The sequence below is a fragment of the Ailuropoda melanoleuca genome, chromosome 2 (genome assembly GCF_002007445.2).
Source record: "Ailuropoda melanoleuca isolate Jingjing chromosome 2, ASM200744v2, whole genome shotgun sequence".
Lineage (NCBI taxonomy): Eukaryota > Metazoa > Chordata > Mammalia > Carnivora > Ursidae > Ailuropoda > Ailuropoda melanoleuca.
Genome location: NC_048219.1, coordinates 161,735,326 through 161,758,715, shown reverse-complemented (window position 1 = coordinate 161,758,715; position 23,390 = coordinate 161,735,326). Strand labels below are relative to the sequence as shown.

Here is a 23,390-nt window from a genome sequence, read left to right as displayed (position 1 = left end):
CTCCCCCTGCTTGTGTTCCCTCTCTCGCTGGCTGTCTCTCTCTGTCAAGTAAATAAATAAAATCTTAAAAAAAAAAAAAAGATGTGATCCATACGTACAATGGAATATTACTCAGCTATCAAAAAGAACGATTTCTCAACATTTGCTGCAACATGGATGGCACTGGAGGAGATAATGCTAAGTGAAATAAGTCAAGCAGAGAAAGACAATTATATGGTTTCTCTCATCTATGGAACATAAGAACTAGGAAGATAGGTAGGAGAAGAAAGGGATAAAGAAAGTGGGGGTAATCAGAAGGGGGAATGAAGCATGAGAGTCTATGGACTCTGAGAAATAAACTGAGGGCTTCAGAGGGGAGGGGGGTGGGGGAATGGGATAGGCTGGTGATGGGTGGTAAGGAGGGCACATATTGCATGGTGCACTGGGTGTTATACGCAACTAATGAATCATGGAACTTTACATCAAAAACCAGAGATGTACTGTATGGTGACTAACATAACAAAAAAATATTATTATAAAAAAAAAAAGACTCACATCAGGGCCTTCTATGCAATTTTCATAGGTGACTTACATGTTATAGAAACAATTTTTTTCCAAGTACTCAAAAGCACACAGGGAAACTTACTAGCTGCTTAACAGAATGATCATCTCTTTAAATACCCTTCACTGAGAGATGTTTTACAAACTCTACCATTTATTTGTTTTGCACTGACTTTGTCAAACAGCTTTTAGAAACTGTACTTAGTACTGATTGCCTAATGGAACTGTCAGACAAGGAAAAGAAACATAAATATTTGTGCTTTTCAGTATTACAGATCATCTGTGGAGGCAGATGTTTAATAGCTGCCTTAAATTCTTGTTTTCTTAAATCTTTTATTGTTTGAGTACTTGTAAGGCTCTCTGCTATATTTAGCCTGAGTTATTCAGAACTCAATAATAATTATTAAAACACAAACAAACGAAGAAAACCCATCTTCTGACTTCTGATTTTTAAAAAACTTATCAGGCATTAATTCTTAATTTAGACTGATCTTTTTATACCCACCCCATTGTAATCAGAAGTGACTTGCCGAAGTTCTAGGGAAGCCATTTGTTCTGCCAGGTGCTTATTCTTTTCCTCTAGAGTCTGAAGGTTGTGGGTTAATGCATTTATATCTACCTTTGAAACACAAAAGGAAAAAAAATCTATTTATGCTAGATCCAAAAATATTATCTTATTTTAAAAATGACATTTTTAACTGTAAATTAAAAGTTATTGTATGAACATGTCCTCCTGTCTCTAAGTGCAGGGATTTGCAGTCTGATAGCTCTGATGATTTTATAAACCTTTTTCTTTTCTTTTAAAATTTTTCAGCTTTTCTACTTGTCTTCAGCAGGAGGGCTATGACAAATTACATTGTTCACATTTACTAGAAGTAGAAGACGACCTTCTGGTACTTGGTATTTACCTAAATATTAATTTAAGCTTATGAAAACAGATGCAGGAAACCTTCACCAAATACTAGTAAAATAAATTCAGCAATATATAAAAAGGATAACAGGCCAGAACTAAGTTTATCCCAGTAATACAAAGCTTGTTGTACGTTCAAAATTTATTAGTATAATTCACTACATCAATAGATTAAAGAAAAAATGTATGACCATCTCAATAGATGCAGAAAAAGCATTTCATAAAACTCAACATTACTTCATGATAAAAACTCGGCAACCTGGAAATGAAAGGGAACTGTCTCTAAAAACCTACAACTAATATCAGTCTTAATAGTAAAAGACTCAAATGTTTCCCCCCAACACTGGGGAAAAAAGCAAGGATTCTACTCTCACTATTCCTATTCATTATCATACAGGAGGCCATAGCTGATGCAATAAGGCAAGAAAAAAATACAACAGGCCTAAAGATTGGAAGTAGAGAAATAAAAATATCTCTACCAATAACAGATATGATAATCTACATAGGAAATCCCAAAAAAAGTGTACAAAAAAGATATCAGAACAAGTGACATTAGTAAGGTTGAAGGATACAAGGATGCAACTCAATTGTATTTCTATATACTAGCAACAAACAATTGGAAACTGACATTTCTTAAAAGTATGCCATTTGTAATAGTATCATTGTAATAGTATCAAAACCCATGAAATTCTTTGGTGCAAGTCTAAAAAAAAATGTCCAATATTTAATATGCTCAAAATTACAAAATACTGGTAAGAGAAATTAAAAACCTAAATAAAATGGAGAGATATATCATGTTCATGTATAAGATCAATTGCTAAAATGTCAATTTTCTCTAATCCCAATTAAAATTGTGTGGGCCTGGAGCAGGGTCCACTCTTCAGTGGGTTCTGGATGGTAGGGCTAGAAAAACATGCCATAGAAGAAAGACTAAAGGGAGTTCTTCAGGCTGAAATACAAGGGTATTAGACAATAACTGGAATTCACATAAAGAAAGAATATAGCTACTACAGTAAAGGTAGCAACATAGGTACATACACGTTTATGTTTGTAACTTTCTTTATTAACCCAAAACTCAAAAATATATAGTAAAAGAAAGAATAAGGGAATTAAAATAGTGCACTAGAAATATCTTCTTAACACAGAAGGTGGCAGTAATGCAGAGAGGGGAATAAAAAGCATATAAGACATAAAAAATAAAGAATAAAGTGGCAGATGTAAATCCTACCTTATCAGTGATTATGTTAAATATAAATGTATTAAACACTCCACCAAAAAAAGCAGACAGGCAGAATGAATTTTTTAAAAGATCTAACTGTATGCTGTTTATAAGAGACACATTTTAGATTCAAAGACACAAAAGGGTTGAAAGTAAAAGAATAGAAAAAGATATATCATGTAAATAGTAACCTGAAAAGGGCTGGAGTGGCAGTACTAACATTAGAAAAAATAAACATTAAGACAAAATGTATGAGATAAAGAAGACCTTTTATCATAATGGTTTATAAGAAATATGTTTGGTCATTCAGACAACCAAAATATATGTCTCAGATATATGTGGCCTTTATCCACAGTTTCTGAAAACATTTCAGAGTCATAAAGGTGAAATGGGTGTCATGTTATTAATGAAAGTGACTTCTGGACCCCACCCAAGGGTAGGGGCTGATTGCCAGGAGAACCAACCATGTGATTAGAGGTTTGGAACTTTCAGACCTAGCCCTTAACCTCCAGGGAGGGAAGAGGGACTGAAAACTGAATCAGCCAATGGTCAATGACTTAGTCAATCATGACTATGCAATGAAGCCTCCATAAACCCCCCAAAGGACTGGGTTCCATGAGCTTCTGGATTGGTGAGCACATGGAAATTAGGGAGAGTGGTGCCCCTGGAGAGGGCATGGGAGCTCATTGCCCTTTCCTCATACTTCATTCTATGTATCTCTTCATCTGGCTGTTGATTTGTATCATTTATCATATCCTTTAATAAACTGGTAAATGTATTTCCTTAAGTACTGTGAACCACTTTAGCAAATTAAAAGAATCTAAGGAGGAGGTTGTTGGAACTTCCAATCTATAGCCAATACATCAGAAGCACAGCAGCCTGGTGTAACAGCCTGGAGCGTGCAACTGGTGTCTGAAGTAGGAGAGTTCAGGAGTCGGGGAAGTCTTGTAGGACTGAAGTTGTAGGGCAGTCTTGTAGGACTGAATGCTATCTACAGGTAGTAGCGTAAGAATTGAGTAGAATTCTTGGACACTTTGCTGGTATCCAGAAACTGCTTGGTGTTGTGTGTGTGGGAACCCCCTGCCATGTTGGAATTGGGTCCAGGAACCTAAAAGAGACATTACATATTGAAAAAAGGGTTGGTCCATCAAGAAGATATAACATTTATAAATATATGTGCCTCTAACAATAATAGAATCCCAGTACAAATAAAGCAAAAACAGAATTGAAGGGAGAGATAAATGATTCAACATAGTTGGAAACTTTAATATCCCACTTCCAGTAATGAATAGAACAATTAGAAGATCAACGAGGAGACATAACTTAAACAATTCTATAAAGAACTGGACATCTATAGAAAACTCCTCCCAACAAGAGCAGAATACCATTTTTCTCAAGAGCACATGCAACATTCTCCAGAATGTACTGTATGTTAGGCCATAGAACAACTCTCAATACATCCGAAGGACTGGAATTATACAAAGGATGTTCTCCAACCACAATGAAATAAAATTGGAAATTAATGAAAGAAGGAAATTTGGGAAAGTCACATATATGGGAAAATTAAACAACAAACTTCTAAATAACAAATGAGTCAAAAAGAAAATCACAAGGGAAGTTAAAGAATACTTTGAGTTGAAAGTGAAAATGAAAACACGACAAAATGTATGGTATGTAGCTAAAGCAGTGCTTAGAAGGAAACTTATAGCTGTAGACACACACCTATCTTAAAAAAGAAGAAATAAACCAACAACCTAAAAACTGCTCTCTTAAGAAACTAGAAAAAGAGCAAATTAAACCCAAGCAAGCATAAGGAAGAAAATAATGAGGATTAGGGCAGAAACAAAAGAAGGAAAAGAAAAACAACAGACACAATCATTAAAAACGAAAGTTGGTTCTCTGACAAGATGAACAAAATGGACAAACCTTTAACTATATTAACAACAACAAAAAGGACACAAATTGCTAAAATTAGGAATGAAAGAGGGGACATTACACTGAACATAAAGAAATGAAGAAAAGGGGCTACTCTGAACAATCATATGCCAATTAATTAGAAAGCCTAGGTGAAATAGAAAAATTCCTAGAAAGACCCAAACTAAAGAAACTAAAAAAAGTAGAAAATGTGAATAGATCTTTAATAAGAGGGGCTCCTGGGTGGCACAGCGGTTCGGCGTCTGCCTTCAGCTCGGCGTGATCCTGGCGTTGTGGGATCGAGCCCCATATCAGGCTCCTCTGCTATGAGCCTGCTTCTTCCTCTCCCCACTCCCCCTGCTTGTGTTCCCTCTCTCGCTGGCTGTCTCTCTCTGTCAAGTAAATAAATAAAATCTTAAAAAAAAGATCTTTAATAAGAGATTGAATCAATAAAAAAAATTGAAAACAAAACAAAAAATTCTCCGCAAAGAAAAACCTAGAACTGTGGTGAATTCTACAAACATTTAAAGATGAATTACCACTAATCCCTCAAAAACTCTTCCCAAAAATAGAAGGTGAGGTAACGCTTAACAAATCATTTTAAGAAGCCAGTATTACCTTGATACCAAAACCAAGGACATCATAAGAAAACTATAAAACAGTATCCCTTATTTATAACAATTTAAAAATCCTCATAGGATATTAGCAAGCCAAATGAAACAACATATAAAAAGGATTATACTCATGAGCAAGTAAAATTTATCCCCAAAATTAAAGCTTGGTTTAACATTTGAAATCTAACAATGTAATATACCATAGTAATAAAGGACAAAATCTACAAGATTATCTCAATAGCATAGAAAAGGCAATTGACAAAATTCAACATACTTTCATGATAGAAACTCTCCAAATTAGGAATAGAAGGGAATCTTCTCATCCTGTTACAGGGCATTAGAAGAAGCCCAGAGCTAATCCTGTACTTAATAGTGACAGACTGAAAGCTTTCCCCCTAAGATCAGGAACAAGACAAAGATGTCTGTCTGCTCTCAACATTTCTATTCAGCATTTTACTGGAGATTCTAGCCAAGGCAATTACACAAGAAAAAGAAAGAAAAGGCAGCAAAATGTGAAAGGAAGAAATAAAACTATTTTTAGATGATACATTCTTATATAGAATAAAAATATGATATAGATAATGATGATTGCAAAACTCCCCTAATTGATCTACAGATTCAAGGCAAACTTTATCAAAATTACAGCTGCCCTTTTTTGCAGAAATGGAAAAACTGACTCTTAAATTCATATAGAAACATAAGTATCTAGAACTGTCAGAACAATCTTGGGGAAAAAAAGACAAAGTTGGAAGACTCATGCATCTTGATTTCAAAACTTACTACAAAGCTACAGTAATCAAGACTGTATGGTTCTGTCATAGGAAAGACAGATAGACCTGTGGAATAGAATTGAGAATCTAGAATAAACCCATACATCTATGGTTAATTGGGTTTTGACAAGGAAGCCAAGACTATTCAAAAGAAAGAACAGCCTTTCAAAAATTGGTGCTGGGACAACTGGATAACCACAGACAAAATAATGAAGTTGAACCTCTACCTCCACCCATATATAAAATTAACTCAAAACGGAACAAAGACCTAAATATGTAAAACTATAAAAATCTTAAAATAAAAAAATTAATTTTGTGACCCTGGATTAGGCAACAGCTTCTCAGATGTGACATCTAAAGAACAAGCAACCAAAAAAAAAAGTAAACTGAACATAAGAAAAATCTAAAAACTTAAAAACAGAACCCATGGAATGGGAGAAAAATATCTCTAAATCACATATCTAATAAGGTAGAGTCTACTATCTAGAATATAAAAAGAACTGTTAACAACTGAACAATGAAAACACAACCCAGTTTACAATGGGCTATTGATCTGAATAGACATTTCTCCAAAGAAGATATACAAATGGCCAATAAGCACATAAAAAGATGCATCTCATTAGGGAGATGCAAATCAAAACCACAAGGTACCACTTTCACATCTACTAGGATGGCTATTATTAAAACACAAAAAAATAACAGTGTTGGTGAGGATGTGGAGAAACTGGAAACTATGTACATTGCTGGTGGGAAGGTGAAATGGTTCAACACTGTGGACAAGAGTCTGGTGGTTCCTCAGAAAGTTAAAAAAAAATTACCATATGACCCAGCAATTCCACTCCTAGATATGTATCTCAAACAAATACATGTACAACACACATTTATAGCAGCACTAATCACAATAGCTGAAAGGTGCATCAAATAATGCAAATGTCTATCAATAGATGAAAAGATGAACAAAACAAATTGTGATGTGTGTATATATATATACCACATACAAAGACATACACACCAACAGTGAATTATTACTCAGCTGTAAAAGGGAGTAAAAAGGAATGAAGTACTGCTATGTACAACAACATGGATGAACCTTCAAAAATATTATGCTAAGAAGCCAGACACAAAAGATCACATACTGTATGATTGTATGAAATATCCCGAATAGGTAAATCTACACAGATGGAATGCAGATTAGTGGCTGTCAGAGGTTAGGGGAAGGAGGGAACAGGGAGTGATTTCTTAATGAGTACAAGGTTTCCTTTTGGGGTGATGAAAATGTTTTGTAACTACAAGAGTTGGTGGTTATACAACATTATAAATATACAAAACGCCACTGAATTGTTCACTTTAAAGTGTTTGATTTTCTGTTATGTGTATTTCACCTTAATTGAAAAAACACAGTGAGATACTTCATACCCACTTGGATGGGTATATTAATTTTTTAAAAAGCAGGCTTTAACAGATGTAGGTGAAGATGTGGAGATATTTGAACCTTCATGCACTGCTGGTGGGATTGTAAAATGGTGCTACTTTGTAAAAACACTTTGGTAATTTCTCAAAATGATAAAGAATTATCCTATGACCCAGTTTTACTCCTACAGAATTGAAAACATATCCTCACATACAAAAAAAAAAATGTACACAAACGTTCATGGCATTATTCTTCACAGCCAAAATTGTGGGAACAACCTGAATGTCTATCAACTGACGAATGGCTAAATGAAGTGTGGTATAGTCACACAATATATTATTCAGCCATAAAAAGGAATGAGATACTGACATATATTACAGTATGGATAAACCTTGAAAACATTAACCTAGTAAAGAGGCCAGACACAAAAGGTCACATACTGTTTTATTCTATTTATATGAAATGTGGGAACAGACACATCTATGGAGACAGAAAGTAGAACAGTGGTTGCCAGGGGCTGGGGGCAGACCAGAGTGGGGAGTGACGGCTAATGCGTGCCGGGTTTCTTCTTGGTGATAAAAAGGCTCTAGAATTAGATAGTGGTGACGTTTGCACACATGTGAATAAACTAAGAAACCACTGAATTGTGTATTTTAAGGAGGTGAATTTATAGTATATTATTTATATCTCAATAACAAAAGGTACCAGATCAGACAATCCATCTGAAAATAAAATGAACCTTACATGATATACGAAAATTAACTAAAAATGGATCACTGACCTAATGTAAGACCTAAAACTATAAAATCTCTAGAGAACAAAAAGGAAAATCTTGTGATTTTAGGTTAGACAAAAATTTCTTAGATATGACACAAATGGTATGACTCAAAAATTTAAAAACTGACAAGTTGGATTTCATCAAAATGTGAAACTTCTGCTCTTTGAAAAAATGTGAGAAAACAAGGCGTAAAATGGAAGAAAAAATATGTAAAGTACTTAGAATATTTGCACATATACAAAAAGTATGAATTTTAAATATAAGAATCAACATGAAGAGACACTTCACCTGGTAGATAACCAATAAGCCGATGAAAAGACGTTCAATATTATTAATCACTGGAGAAATGCAAATTACAGCCACAATGATATGCCAGTATACACCAGTTAGAACAGCTAAGACCAAAAGGACTAACAATATCAAGTGCTGGTGAGAATGCAGAGAAAGTGGAACTCTGTATACTATTGATGGAAGGCAAGATAGTACAGATTCTTTGGAAACCAGCTGCTGAATAGCTTATTATGTCAAATATGTATTTCCCATAAGATCTAGAATTCCAACTCCTGATAATTAGCCAAGAGAAATAAAAATTCATGTTCATGTGTGAACATTCATACAGGCTTTATTCATAATTGCCAAAATTTACCAACTCAAACGTCCTTCAAGTGGCAAATGGGTAAAAAAAAATTGTGCTATATCCATATAACAGAACACAAACAACTGATACACACGACAAGAACTTGGATGAACTTCAAATGCCTTATGCTAAATAAAAGAAGCCAGACTTAAAATGTTGCATGTTGTATGATTACATTTATAGGATATTCTGGGAAAGACATAACTATAGGAACAGAAGAACAGGTCAGTGGTTGCCAAGGGATGGAGGCAGAGGAAGAGGTTATGATAAAGAGGCACAAGGGACCTTCCTGAGGTGATAGAAGTGTTCTGTATTTTGATTGTGGTGGTGGTAACATAATTGTAGGTGGTCAAAACTCACAGAACTATACACTAGAAAAAGGGTGAATTTCACTATGTATAACTTAATAAGCCTGACTTCAGAAAAACATAGCTCGACAATGAATACACATTTGAAAAATACCACCTTAGACCAAAAAAATATGGTATAAGCATTATCATTTGGCCTAACAGAACCCTCTAATGAGCCAGTATCTTTCAGCCCCATGAACTTACACTTAGCCTACGTTCAGACAATTAAAATCAGACAAGCAAAATGATGCTATGTTTTAATCATAGACATACAGCATTTGCCTTAGCCATGTGACATTCCCTACATTTTAAGCAAAAAGCACTCATGAATTTAATAGTATCCATCAATTTTCCAAATTTGAGGACAAACTGACACCAGCAAGTCCTTACCATGCGAAGTGAGCTTTTTAAAAAGATTTTTAGGTTGGACTATTTTTCAAATCACTAAAACTTAGTCACTAAACCACAGATTATCTGCTGGAGTGGTGAACTGTGTTAGAGCTAGGGCTCAGAATTTTCTTCTTTCCCCAATTCTTAAATTACAAGTTCACACATACATGGTAATGGTAATATGAATACTATTTAATTGGGCCAGAAGCCATCAAGGATTGATGGTTATCCTGACATGTGTTGCAGAATTTACTGTCTGGGGTAGGCTAATTCTCCTTAACACTCCAGATATTTCCGGAGGACAGTGATATATAATCTTTACACTCTTCAAAATTTGAAACACAAACAGCAATGTTTTAAAGACTGGCTTTTGTTTTATTTTGATAAGAATTGTATTTGTGTCTCTGGCCATTTTATCTTTTTAGAACCCAGAAAAGAGTATCTTACAGATGAAGTGACAGGTGCTAACAGGTACTTAGGAAGCCTAAGTTAGCTCTTTTAAAAACAAAATAAAACAAAACAGCACTGTCAGCAATGATCTCTTTGCCTTCCACAGGCCTATCAGCTCACTCTCAAGGGACTTCCTGGCTAAAATACTCCAAGAATGCCAGCGCCAGGGGCAGTCATGACACAGTGGCAAACAGCGGATGCTCCACCAGCGGATGCTCCCCAGAAGCAGCCCTGTGCTGCAGTGACCAGAGTGCTCTGCGCTGCATCCCGCTCAGTGGCTTCTTAGCCTCCCACATCTTTGTATTCAACAAAATAACCCACCTCCTCAGTAAGATACAGAAGGAAATACAGTGAAATATCAACAAATAAAACGTGGAATACCTTGTTTTTAGCTAATTCCTTTTCCAAATTGCATTTTTCTTGCGCTATTTCTTTCTCTGTTTTATTAACCTGCCCAAGGAGGGGAAAAAAAGAAATGGGTCAATTGGATAGCAGAGGGCAGGCTCTGCTACAGCAGACATGCCCTGCGTGTTAATTAATACCTACACTGCAGAGATAGTACATCCTCTCAGAAAAGGGGCCACTCAGGGAGTCTCTGAGGCAGAGCAGACTTCACAAATAGCCCTGAAATTAGAAAGACACGTCTGCATGTCAGACTCTGCTGGTTCCTTCCTAAACGGGAAGACAGAGCTGTTCCCCCTTAACTTCCATTGCCCCACGCCTTCAGGGGAAATCAGCTTTTTAAATCTGACCCCTTGGCTATCATGAGGATGTGTGAGCTCTTAGTTAATGCTGGAGAAGGGTACTCTGTTTGGCACGGTCTACTTCACATGCTAAAAGCCCGGAGATTAGCCGCCTAAAGATTTCTTTACTGGGCAACTCAGAGAAACTGCCTCTGGGCTGTACCTCTTATCTTTTGCACTTTAAGTAGTTTTAAAACAAGATCACAACCAGGAGGTCACCTAAGTCTGCTTCTACCTACCTCTTCCTGAAGTCTTTCTTTCTCCTCTAGCAGAGACTTCTTCTCTTGGATTGATGCCTCCAATTCACCTCGCAATCTTGCAACAGTTGATTCTAGCAGCTCTTTCTGCAAGGCTGTCCTCTTCTCAGCGTCCTGTGCTTTCTGGATACAGTGATTATGCTCAAGGATCAAATGGTCCCTGTAAGAGGAGAACAAGGAGACATGAGCGCTAAATGAGAGTTCTTTAATAGACTCATGTTCTCTGAGAACATACTGGCCGAGAGCAGTTACCAAAATGTTCTAACAAAACTAGTTCCTTGAGGGCAAAGTCTTTATTTTATCTTTGTGTCTGGCCCAAGAAATGCAGAATTAAATGCTTCCATTAAGGATAAGAAATACAAATGCAAGAACAAAAGATACAGAAGAAGTCGCCTATAATTTACTTACAGATGTGCCTGGAGCTGGATTTTTTCATTCTGAACAGTCTGTAGCTCAGTAGTGATACTGGCATGGGCTGCATCCAGGAGTAAGTTTTGTTCTTGAAATGTCTGTGTCATCATTTTCTGCTCTACCTGAGTTTTGGAAGTAATATTAAAAACCGAGATGCCAGAAAGCCATTTAATAGGGTGCCATTGAAAATAACTGATCAAAGATACTGAATTAGCTTATGAAAGGCAAATTTTTATATAAATAAAACCTCTTTTTAAAGAATTTATTTAAATGTTCAGCTTTCTCTTTGTCCCCACTCTGACTTGACCACAATTCTATCATTTTACAGCTCTATCAGCCAACAATGAAGATGCATTACTTACCCAGCCTGCTGCAAAATTTATAAAACTCTTAACATGAACATATTTTTACTATAAAATTCTACTAGGAATATCTTGGTACTTCAAAATTTCAATATGATACATACTTTATTTTAAAAGAAACATCAATCCATGAAAAGTGAAAAGATCTCTTCACTTATACTTCCCTCCCTCCTTTTAAATAATCCCACCCTCCAGGGGCAATCATGTTAATAATTTGGTGTGAAATCTTTTGAAAATATTTGAAATTGCACTCAGATACTGTTACAGAAGAAATATTCTATTGAAATACCTAGAAGATATTGCAGGTTCACTTCCAGACCACCACAATAAAGTGAATAGTACAATAAAGCTAGCCAAATACTTTTTTGTTTCTCATTGCATATACAAGTTATAGTCTATTAAGTGTGTAGTAGCATTGTCTTCGAAAACAGTGTACATAATTTAAAAATACTTTATTGCTAAAAAATGCTAACCATCATCTGAGCTCGCAGTGAGTCATAATCTTCTTGCTGGTGGAGGGTCTTGCCTTGGTGTTGATGGCTGCTGACTTATCAGGGTGGTGGTTGCTGAAGGTTAGGGTAGTTGTGGCAGTTTATTAAAATAAGACAACAGTGAAGTTTGCCACATTGATCGACTCTCCCGTTCAGAGCTATTTCTCTGGAGCATGTGATGCTGTTTGGACAGCATTTTACCCACAGTAGAACTTCCTTCAAAATGGGAGTCAATCCTCTCAAACCCTGCTGCTGCTTTAGCAACTAAGCTTATATAATATTCTAAATGCTTTGTTGTCATTTCAACAATTGCAGCATCTTCACCAGGAGTAGGTTAAGAAACCACTTTCTTTACTCATCCATAAAAAGCAACTCCTCATTCATTCAGATTTTATCATGAGATTGTACCAATTCAGTCACATCTTCAAGCTCTTCTAATTCTAGTTCTCTTATTATTTCTACTATATCTGCAGGTACTTCCTCCACTGAAGTCTTGAACCCCACAAGGGCATCAATGAGGGTTGAAATCCATTTCTTCAAAATTCCTGTGAGTGTTGATGTTTTGGCCTCTTACCATGATTCATGAATGTTCTTAATGGCACCTAGAATGGTGAATCCTTTCCAAAGGTTTTCAACTTCCTTCGCCCAGATCCATCCGAGTAATCACTATCTGTGGCAGCTATAGCTTTGGGAAATAGATTTCTTTAATAAGACTTGAAAACAGAAATTACTCCTTGGTTCATGGATTAAAGAATAGATGTGGCATTAGCAGGCATGAAAACACTGATCTTGTCCATTGGTCAGAACTCTTGGGTGACCAAGTGTGAGGTCAATGAGTAGTAAGATTTTGAAAGGAATCTTTTTTCTGAGCAATAGGTCTCAACAGTGGGCTTAAAATTTTCAGTAAATCATGTTGTAACCAGATGTGCTGTCATCCAGGCTTTACTGTTTCATTTATAGAGCACAGGCAGAGTAGATTTAGCATAATTCTTAAGGGTCTTAGGATTACGAAATGGTCAAAGAACACTGGCTTCAACTTAAAGTCACCAGCTGCATTAGCCCCAAAGAGTCAGCTTGGCTCTTTCTCTTCAACGAGTTGGCCAAGCAGCAGATGCAGAGATGAAGATTTTTGTGAAGACCCTGACCCTCACTCTGACCCTGTAGACTGTGTCCAGTGATACCATTTAGAATGTCAAAGCCAAGGGGGGACCTTGGTGGCTCAGTTGGGTAAGTGTCTGATTCTTGATTTCAACTCAAGTCATGACCTCAGGGTCATGAGATTGAGCCTCGTATCAGGACTCTGTGCTGAGTGTGGAGCCTGCTTTAGATTTTCTCTCTCTGGGACACCTGGGTGGCTCAGTTTGTTAAGCATCTGCCTTTAGCTCAGGTCATGATCCTAGAGTCACAGGATGGGGCCCCACATTGGGCTCCCTGCTCAGCAGGGGTCTGCTTCTCCCTCCTCTCACTCTTGCTCTCTCTTGCTCAGTCTCTCTCTCAAACAAAATCTTAAAAAAAATTCTCTCTCCCTCTGCCCCTCCCCTGCTCTCTCTTAAAAACAACAACAACAACCAAAACCCATCAAAGCCAAAATCCAAGACAAGGAGGGCATCCCCCAACCAGCGACCAGCAGTATCTGATTTTTGCAGGCTAGAGGATGGCTGCACTCTCCGAGACTACAATATCCAGAAAGAGTTCACCCTGTACTGGGTGTTTTGTCTGTTGGGGGCTGCATCATCGCATCGAGCCTTCCCTCTTCTAGTTGACCCAGAAATACAACTGTGACGAGATTACCTGCTCCAAGTGTTACACCTGCCCACAGCCCCGCACTGTCAACTGCTGCCAGAAGCACAGCCACACCAACAACCTGTGCCCCAAGAGGATGGTCAACCAAGGCCCTTCCATCAGCTTTTCTTTCGCCCACAGGGCAGCCTCCTGCCCTAGCCCCATGGCCCTGCAGCTTCAATAGTTTCCCTTACATTGTGTGGGAGGGGAAAAAAAAAAAAAAAAGAAAGGGCCTGTTTTGAAGCCAGGCATTGATTGACTTCTCCTCTCTAGCTATGAAAATTCTAAATGGCATCTTCCAATGGCATCCGTTGTTTACTGTAGCCACCTTCATTAATTATCTTCTAGATCTTCTGGAGAACTTGCTGCAGCTTTTACATCAGCACTGCTTCACCTTGCACTTTAGTGTTATGGAGACGGTAAACCTCATCAACTGCCCTGCTAGCTTCCAACTTTTCTTCTGCAGCTTCCTCACCTCTCTCAGCCTTCATGGAATTAAAGAGAGTGGGGGTCTTGCTCTGGATTAGGCTTTGGTTTAAGGGAATGTTGTAGATGGATTGATCTTCTATCCAGACCACTAAAGCTTTCTCCATATCAGCAGTAAGGCTGTTGTGCTTTTTCATTCATGTGTTCAGTGGAGCTGCATTTTTAATTTCCTTCAACAGCTTTTCCTTTGCCTTCACAATGTGGCTAAATGTTGGTGCAAGAGGCCTATCTTGGCTTTTGACATGTCCTCTTCACTAAGCTTAATCATTTCTCGCTTTTGATTTATAATAAAAGATGTGAAACACTTCCTTTTACCTGAGCACTTAGAGACCACTGTTGGGATTGTTACCTGGCTTGATTTCAATATTGTTGGGTCTCAGGAAATAAGAGGTCTGAGAAGAGGGAGAGATATGGGGCAGAGACAGTCAAAGCAGCCAGAACACACACAACATTTATTAAGTTTGCCATCTTCTATGGGCATGGTTTGTGGTGCCTCAAAACAATTACAATAATACATCAGAGATCACTGATCACAGACCACCAGAACAAAAATAATGAAAAAGTCTGAAATGCTGTGAGAAGTACCAAAATGTGACAAAGAGACATAAAATGAGCAACTGCTGTTGACAAATGGCACCAACGGACCTGCTAGATGCAGGATTGCCACAAACCCTTCAACTTGTAAAAAATGCAATTATCTGCAAAGCACAAAACAATGTATGCCTGTAATTGTTTTGCATAATTTATTTTCTCTGGCTCACCATTATGGACTTCTCAAAACAGAACATTTTTAGACACATCCCTTCTACCTACAACTTATAAAGCTTTTGCAAGTATAGTACATATTAACAATTACTTCTGTAAACATATTTTAAAACACTTTTATCTTAACAATACTTGTTGCAAAGCAAACCTTCACACCTTTGGAAAATAAAATCCCATTTGTGTAACATTCCAAAGTTTTAAAATGTTTGTGACAGTGTTACTTACACGTCACATTATTCTACTAAATTGTTAGTCCATGAAAGTAGAGATTTTGTCTTGTTCACCACTATAATCCCATCTAGACCTAGCATCATACCTGCACAGAGTAAACACTAAATGCTTGTTGAATTAATGAAAAATATTTATTATCTGTTATGTGCAGTGGTAAGCACCATGGGAAATAGCAAACATGTATAAGACGACGTCCCCAGTTCTAGGAAGCTCACAATGTTATCCAGGAAATGAGCCACACATATAAACTGCTACAGAATGCAAAATAGAGAGGCAGCATAATGTAACCATTAAAAGTATTGACTCTGGAGTCAGACCTTGGTTTCAATCCAGCTTATCCCCCTTACTAGGTAGGTGACTTCAAGCAAGTTGATATACATCTCTAAACCTCATTTTCCTTATTTATAATATGAGGATAAAAAATATTCTTCTACATACTGGCTGCTAGAATTACAGGAGGTAATATATGTAAAATTATTAGTATAATGCTTGGTATATAGTAAGTATGCTCCAAAAAAAGTGAACTATTATTATGAGAGTCTGTTTAGTGTCCCAGGAGTAGGAGTTAACAGAGAAAACTCATCCTCTCTGGTTTGAGTGAGCAAGCTTCCTGATTAATTTGAGTCTTAAAGAATGAACAGAATTTCAAACAGCTAAAGATGAAATAAAGACCATTCTCAGTAAAGGGAATGGCATAAGCAAAATGGGAAAGCACAGGTGTTTGAGGAAATGGTAAGTATTTGGGACAGGTAATTACTTTTCTTAAAGTAATGGTATTTGAGGAAAAAACCATTAAGAAAGGACTGAATATAAGGCTAAACAACCTCTCTGATGAAAATTGAAAACTACTAATCAAAAAATAAAATAATTCATTAAATTTCTTGGAACTATTAAAATATTTTATATAGCCACTTGGTCATACACATTTCCTAATTTCCTAGCCAAGGACTTTTCTTGTGATTCTATCAGAAATTGACTAGTATTAAATGAATACCTGCAGAATGGCTTGATGGTCAGCAATAATTCTGGCATTTTCCATATTAACGGTCTCAAGCATGCTGTTCAGCTCTGAACACTTTCTAGTCAGCTGGTCATTCGAAACCTAAGATGATATGTACAGTAAATCACAGATCTCTCCAGTAAATATTTTTACTTACCATATTTTTAAAGATGGCATAGTATTTCACTCTGTATGTGAACCTAATTTATTTAGCCTATCTCCAACTAATATTTCATTAGGTAATACTTTCAAATATTTGGAGTCAACACCCTACATAATTCTAAATCAAAAGGAGAAATTTGTTCATCTGATGGAGCAACTGAAGCATTCAACGGTTTACTGATCTCCTGTTCACAATTTTAAACACTGGTGAGGCAGAGCAAGATATCTACAGAATGGACGTAACAATGTAGATGCCTAGCCAATATTACAGAAATTAATTCCCAAAATTAGATGAGCATTCAGAATTGTTAGCTAATGGGGCGCCTGGGGTGGCACAGCGGTTAAGCGTCTGCCTTTGGCTCAGGGCGTGATCCTGGCATTATGGGATCGAGCCCCGCATCAGGCTCTTCTGCTATGAGCCTGCTTCTTCCTCTCCCACTCCCCCTGCTTGTGTTCCCTCTCTCGCTGGCTGTCTCTATCTCTGTCGAATAAATAAATAAAAAATCTTAAAAAAAAAAAAAAGAATTGTTAGCTAATAATACAGACTGTCTAAGCTCTTTCATCACCAATTACAGTATCCATAAAAGCAAAATATAGATAACTGTACCATTTCACAAGACAGATTACCCAAAATAAAACAAAAATCTTTTGTGGAACAAATCTATCATACAATTCTCTTGTCTTTTTGATATACAAAATTTTTATTCCTGAGGAAAACATTTATCTTATTTATCAGTTATTTTTGCAAAGTGTATTTGCCAAGGATCTTTTTTTTTTTTTTTTTTTAAAGTAGGCTCAATGCCCAGCGTGGAGCCAAATAGAGGGCTTGAACTCATGACCCTGAGATCAAGACCTGAGCTAAGATCAGGAGTCGGATGCTCAACAGACTGAGCCACCCAGGCACGCCAAGGATCTTATCTTTGCATGAACAAGTTCTTCAAGGATGGGGACAAATAAGTCTATAGGATCAATTTAAAAAAAAAAACTCAAAAAAATGATAACAAGAAAGTAAAGAAAGTAAAGAAACTAAAGAAATGAAAAACTCTGTGGAAAGCATAAGTGGTAATATAGTAAAGAAGTAAGGAACATGTTCGGGGACACTTTAAAATTATAACCAGATGTATAAACTATTCACCAAGGAATACCTAGGGGTAAGACAGATACGAACTCTGATCCTTGAAAAGAAATAGTTAATATTCTTTGGAACCAGAATGCCTGAGTTCAAATTTTAACTCTGCCATTTATTAGCTATGTTATTAAACCTCTCTGTATATCAACTTCCTTATCTTTGAGAATAATAACTTTCTATAGTAGTGCTATTGCAAGCATTACAATTTGTTAGTAACATAAGGTGCTTACAATTATGCCTGGAACATAGAATGGGTTTTAATTACTACTACCATAGGAAGAGTAGTAGTTATTTTTATTTTATAAAATAACACATTTATTTTCTATTTTATCATAAAGAGAGCACAGCAACATTGATTCCAACATTAATCAAATTGTACTAACAAAAAGTTCTTTTGTGATTAATACTATTATCATTGACCCTATGAGAAATAACTTGCTTGCCTGCACACACACACACACACACACACACACACACACAACATCAGCTAAATTTGGCAACCACCATCCCACAGAAAATAATTACACATAACTCTAAAATTCAGCAAGCACTCATTATGTTCCTACTGTGCTGTTTGTTATAAAAGATACAAAGAAAGTGTAAGCATAGCCATGGCACTGAACTGCTTAGAAGTTCATAGGTGGAGATGAAAGCTATGTATTTAATGAGTAAATTATAAAGCAAACAGGCAAAGTGTAAATTAGTGCATGATTTAGCAGTACATCTCATATACTTATGTGTCATAGGAGATTTGGTGAAATGGGCAATGTAGTTAATGTGATAATGGTTCATAGATGAAACAGATTTTATGAAAAAAAAATTTGGATGGCAATGGTATGAATTTATACAATTAGAATCAATCTTGGTTCTTGATTTTTTAATTGAACAAAATTATGTAACATGTAAACACAAAAATGGCTGCTTTTTGTGATGGGGGAAAGGATGGTTTCTTCAATAAATGGTATTGGGAAAACTGGACAGGCGCATGCAAAAGAAAGAAATGAGACCATTATCTTGTACCATACATAACAATTAATTCAAATGGATTGAAGACTTGAACATAAGACCTGAAACCATAAGACTTCTAGAAGAAAACATAGGTAATTTTCTTGGTCTCACACCAAAAGCAAAAATAAACAAGTGGGATTATATCAAACTAAAAAGCTGCTGCACAGCAAAGGAAACCATCAAAAAAATGAGAAGGCAACCTACTGAATGGGAGAAAATATTGGCAAACATACATTAATATCATATATCTAATAAGGGGTAAATATCCAAAATATATAAAGAACTTTTACAACTCAGTAGCTTAAAAAAATCTGATTAAAAAAATGAGCGAAAGATCTGAACAGACATTTTTCAAAGAAGACATACAGTTGGCCAACAGGCACATGAGATGTTCAACATCATTCATCACCAGGGAAATGCAAGTCAAAACCACAACGAGAGATCACCTCACACTTATTAGAATGGTTATTACCAAAAAGACAAGAAATAACAAGTATTGGAGAGGATGTGGAGAGAAAGGAATGCTTTACACTGTTGAAGGGAACATAAATTGATAACAGCCACTGTGGAAAACAGTACGAGGTTTCTCGAAAAGTTAAAACTAGAACTACATATGATCCAGCAATTCCACTTCAGGGTATTCATCTGAAGAAAACAAAAACACTCAAAAAGATATCTGCAACCCTACATTCACTGCAGCATTATTTACAATAGACAAGATATGGAAATAACCTGTGTCCATCGATAGAGGAAGGGATAAAGAAAATGTGGTGTGTGTGTGTGTGTGTATATAGATAGATATAGATACTACTCAGCCACAAAAAAAAAATTTACTCTTGCCATTTGCAACAACATGGATGGACCTTGAACGCACGCTAAATGAAATACGTCAGCCAGAGGAAGAAAATATCATATAATCTCACTTATATGTGGAATCTTAAAAAAAAACAATAAACAATACCAAGTTCACAGATACACAGAACAGATCAGTGGGTGCCAGAGGCAGGAGGTATAAGGGATGGGAGAAAGTGGTGACAGGGGTCAAAAAGTATAAACTTTAGTTATAAAATAAATGAGTTATGGGGATGTACAGCATGATGACTATAGTTTATACTGTATTGCATATTTGAAAGTGGTTAAGAGAGTCAATCTTAAAAGCACTCATCACAAGAAAAAAAATTTTTGTAACCATATATGGTGATGGATGTTAACTAGAATTATTGACCATTTTGCAATGTATACAAATATTGAATCATTATGGTGTACACCTGAAATATAATATTATATGCTGATTATACCTATGGTGATGGTCTGAATTAATACAATCAGGGTTAATCTTTGTTCTTAGTTCCTCACTAAACAAAATTAACATGGAAAAACTATAGAAATGATAAGATCTACCTGTGCTTTTTCTGATGTTTCATGAAGGGAAACTATTTCAGACCTCAAATATGCATTTTCTTCGTGTTCCTTGTTGAAAGACATCTGCACATTCTATAAGGGCAAAAATAATAATAAGTTCTCTCCTTTTTTTACATGTGAGAGCTATTACGAATAGCTCTATCAAAATAGCTATTCTGTATTTTGGCTACTACGAGTTCAAGTTCTTTCTTTTTTTAATGTTCAATTAGCCAACTACATCAGTTTTTGATGTAGTGTTCAAAGATTCATTAGTTGTGTATAACACCCACTGCTCTAGTACTAATGATAAATATATAGGTAAGTGTCTCGTAAAGAATTTTTTAAAATCTTGCTACCTCAACTCTCAAACTTCTCTTTTTAAATAAATTATAAAACCTGTTTATTAAAAATGTTTTCATATGGAGTTTCAAACTGGAAAGAATTTGCCTAAAACCGTAATGTAAAAATTTAACTAGCATCCTCAAGTCAAGAAAAGTTCTGCTGAGATGAATATTTGTTCGTTTATATTATATATACATTTTTTCCCTAAGCAGTTAAGATTTTTTGTGATTTCAAAGAAACACATTCAAAGATCTTTTAAAGTTTTAAGTAGGTGAAGATGTTTTCATCAAGGAATACCTGGGTGTGAAGCAAAAGAAAACACCTTTGCTCTAAAAAGAATCAAACAAACAAAGGGGTGACAGGTGTGAATTGTGGGTTAGGCTTTCCCTAACAGGTAGTTATTGAAATGCGGAAGGGCAAAGTGCAAGTCCTCTCCCTATGGAGAGAGGACCACTCTTCTATTGTTCCAGGAGAAGCATCTCAAGGCTTAAACATCACCTACTACAAGATGAGATAGAACCCAGAAAAAGTATTCCAAGCAGGATCTACACATTAAGGTTGATTTAGAAATGTATTAAGATACAAAAGTGGGAATAGTTCTTTTTTTTCCCATTTTTTATTGTGGTAAAATATAAATAACATAAAATTCCCATTTTAATCATTTCCAAGTGTACAGTTCACTTAAAAATATTTAAGGGCTAAGTTCAGTGGCGTTAAGTATATTCACATTGTTGTGCAACCATTGCTACCAAAAAGTAGTTACTATTTCTTATATTTCATAAAAAACTTTACAACAATTATTTTTCAATAAGGGTAAGATGAAAATTCGTCTCATAATTTTTGCTCATTCATCTTTTTTTCGAACCGTAATAACCTGCCTGAAATTATTTCCTAATACCCAGCTGACAATAGGTCTGAATGTACGACTCATTTACGCTGCAACTTTCTTCTAATAAAGACTTCAGGAGAATCAGAATAAGTGTAAACCTACACGAGTGAGGAAATATTACTTAGTGAAGAGAGGAAAGAACATCTCTGAACTCGACAACCTCAAAACTTACCTTATTTTCTTCAACCAACTTGGAAATGAGCTCATCTCTAGAAACTAAAAACAAAGAGTCCACATAACTATGGTAATAATAACTTACTATAACGACATTGAAATCACACAGTATCTTCTCCCTGAGCAGCTTGCTTTCTTTTTCACCCCAGTCTGTATGTTGTGTAAATAAGGCAAATGCAAGTATTTCGACCATGTTTTTATAGACTGGAAACTAAGTCATGAAATTATCAAGAACATAGTCCAATCACGTGCTATAGTAAATGAGGTCATATTTTAGTCCAGGCATAGAGGCTGATGCGTCTGAGGGATTTTCACCTGGAGAGGCACCTGACCAAAAGCTTTTTGTTAGAATACTCTAACAGAGGCTCAATAAGGAAGAGGAAATCAGTTTAGTAGCTGTGCAGTAACCAAAGCACAAAACAATGAAAGCTGGCTCTAAGGGAAGGATGATGGGGATGCAGAGGGAAAACACTCTCCGGAAATAACAAGCAGGGAGAACTGTCCGGACTTGATGGCTGGCTGGTGGGGTAAAGGCAATAGATGAGTCAAGGAGAAGATCTAGTGTCCAGATTTAAGCAACAGGGTGGGTGGCAGACTCTTCAACTAAATAGGGAATACAGGACAAGGCGAAGTTTCAGGGGATAAAATGAGTAAGAATGATTGCAATATTTAAGTATTCACTGTGTGTTTTGAGGTATCTATAAGGCATCCATATATAGATGCTTAGTTGGCTGTAAGATGCCATCTGGAGCTCAGAAAGATGATTTTCTGTGGGGGGAAGAAAGATCTGAAACCACCCAGAGAGTATATACAGTGAAAATAAAACCAAAGATAGAAACAGGGGAACAGTGTGGCATTGTATACTAGTAGGCCAAAGCAAACTTTTCTGAGAGTGACATTTTGGTTTCATGAAAAATTCATAAAGATTTATTAATTTTATTTCACTTATATATTCTAAAGCCAGAAAATTACAAAACACATAAAAACTCACATTTTATGTAGGATATAGTCAGAAAAACTATACTTTTTGAACATATAAGTCCAAGACTCATTTCAAATAGAGTAAAAGCTAATTTAAAATATGTCAAGGATAAAAAAGATAATTATATGATTTTTAAAAATTCCAGTAATCAAAGTGAGAATGAAAGGGGAGTGTTTATCTTACTTGGGAGAACAATTTCATCACTTTAGTGTGTGTGTATAAAAGTTTATTGCTGGGGCGCCTGGGTGGCACAGCGGTTAAGCGTCTGCCTTCAGCTCAGGGCGTGATCCCGGCGTTGCGGGATCGAGCCCCACGTCAGGCTCCTCCACTATAAGCCTGCTTCTTCCTCTCCCACTCCCCCTGCTTCTGTTCCCTCTCTCACTGGCTGTCTCTATCTCTGTTGAATAAATAAATAAAATCTTTAAAAAAAAAAAAAAGTTTATTGCTAATAATTACATTTTAAAATTCATTAAAGCAAATACCTAGAGGCATTCCTTTTATTAATCTAGTTAGCATTACTGTGTGTACCTTAAAGTAATCAAATTGCATGCACGTAAACAGTCTGTTATTCAATATGAAGCATATAGTTGGTATTCAGACAGGCTTCGTTTTCCTCGTGTTAGTTTTAATTATTGTTGTGTAATTTCCATCTTTTAAATGGTCTTCCACATATTCTTTACAAAATTCAAAACTAAAGCATTAATCCAATGAGAAAGTAACATTAAAAAAATTACTATAATAGAAAGATCTGTGTTTTAGTCCCAGCTATCCTATTTGTCGTGGGTCCTTGGA

General features: G+C 36.1%; 1 protein-coding gene across 5 annotated transcripts in view; it reads right to left on the bottom strand.

Moving 5' to 3' along the window:
- Nucleotides 1–23,390, bottom strand: part of CCDC150 (coiled-coil domain containing 150) — a 75,085-nt gene that overhangs the window by 33,102 nt on the left and 18,593 nt on the right. For 3 of the 5 annotated variants that reach the window (XM_011225957.3, XM_034654887.1, XM_034654888.1), the window contains 7 exons: nt 21,615–21,658; nt 20,212–20,304; nt 16,506–16,613; nt 11,392–11,516; nt 10,966–11,143; nt 10,365–10,433; nt 1,046–1,159 (listed from right to left, as the gene is read on the bottom strand). In XM_011225957.3, coding sequence (XP_011224259.1) covers nt 1,046–1,159; nt 10,365–10,433; nt 10,966–11,143; nt 11,392–11,516; nt 16,506–16,613; nt 20,212–20,304; nt 21,615–21,658 — 731 coding nt within the window. The remainder of the gene's footprint in view (nt 1–1,045; nt 1,160–10,364; nt 10,434–10,965; nt 11,144–11,391; nt 11,517–16,505; nt 16,614–20,211; nt 20,305–21,614; nt 21,659–23,390) is intronic. The other 2 variants (XM_034654886.1, XM_019800494.2) reach the window with 2 other exon arrangements.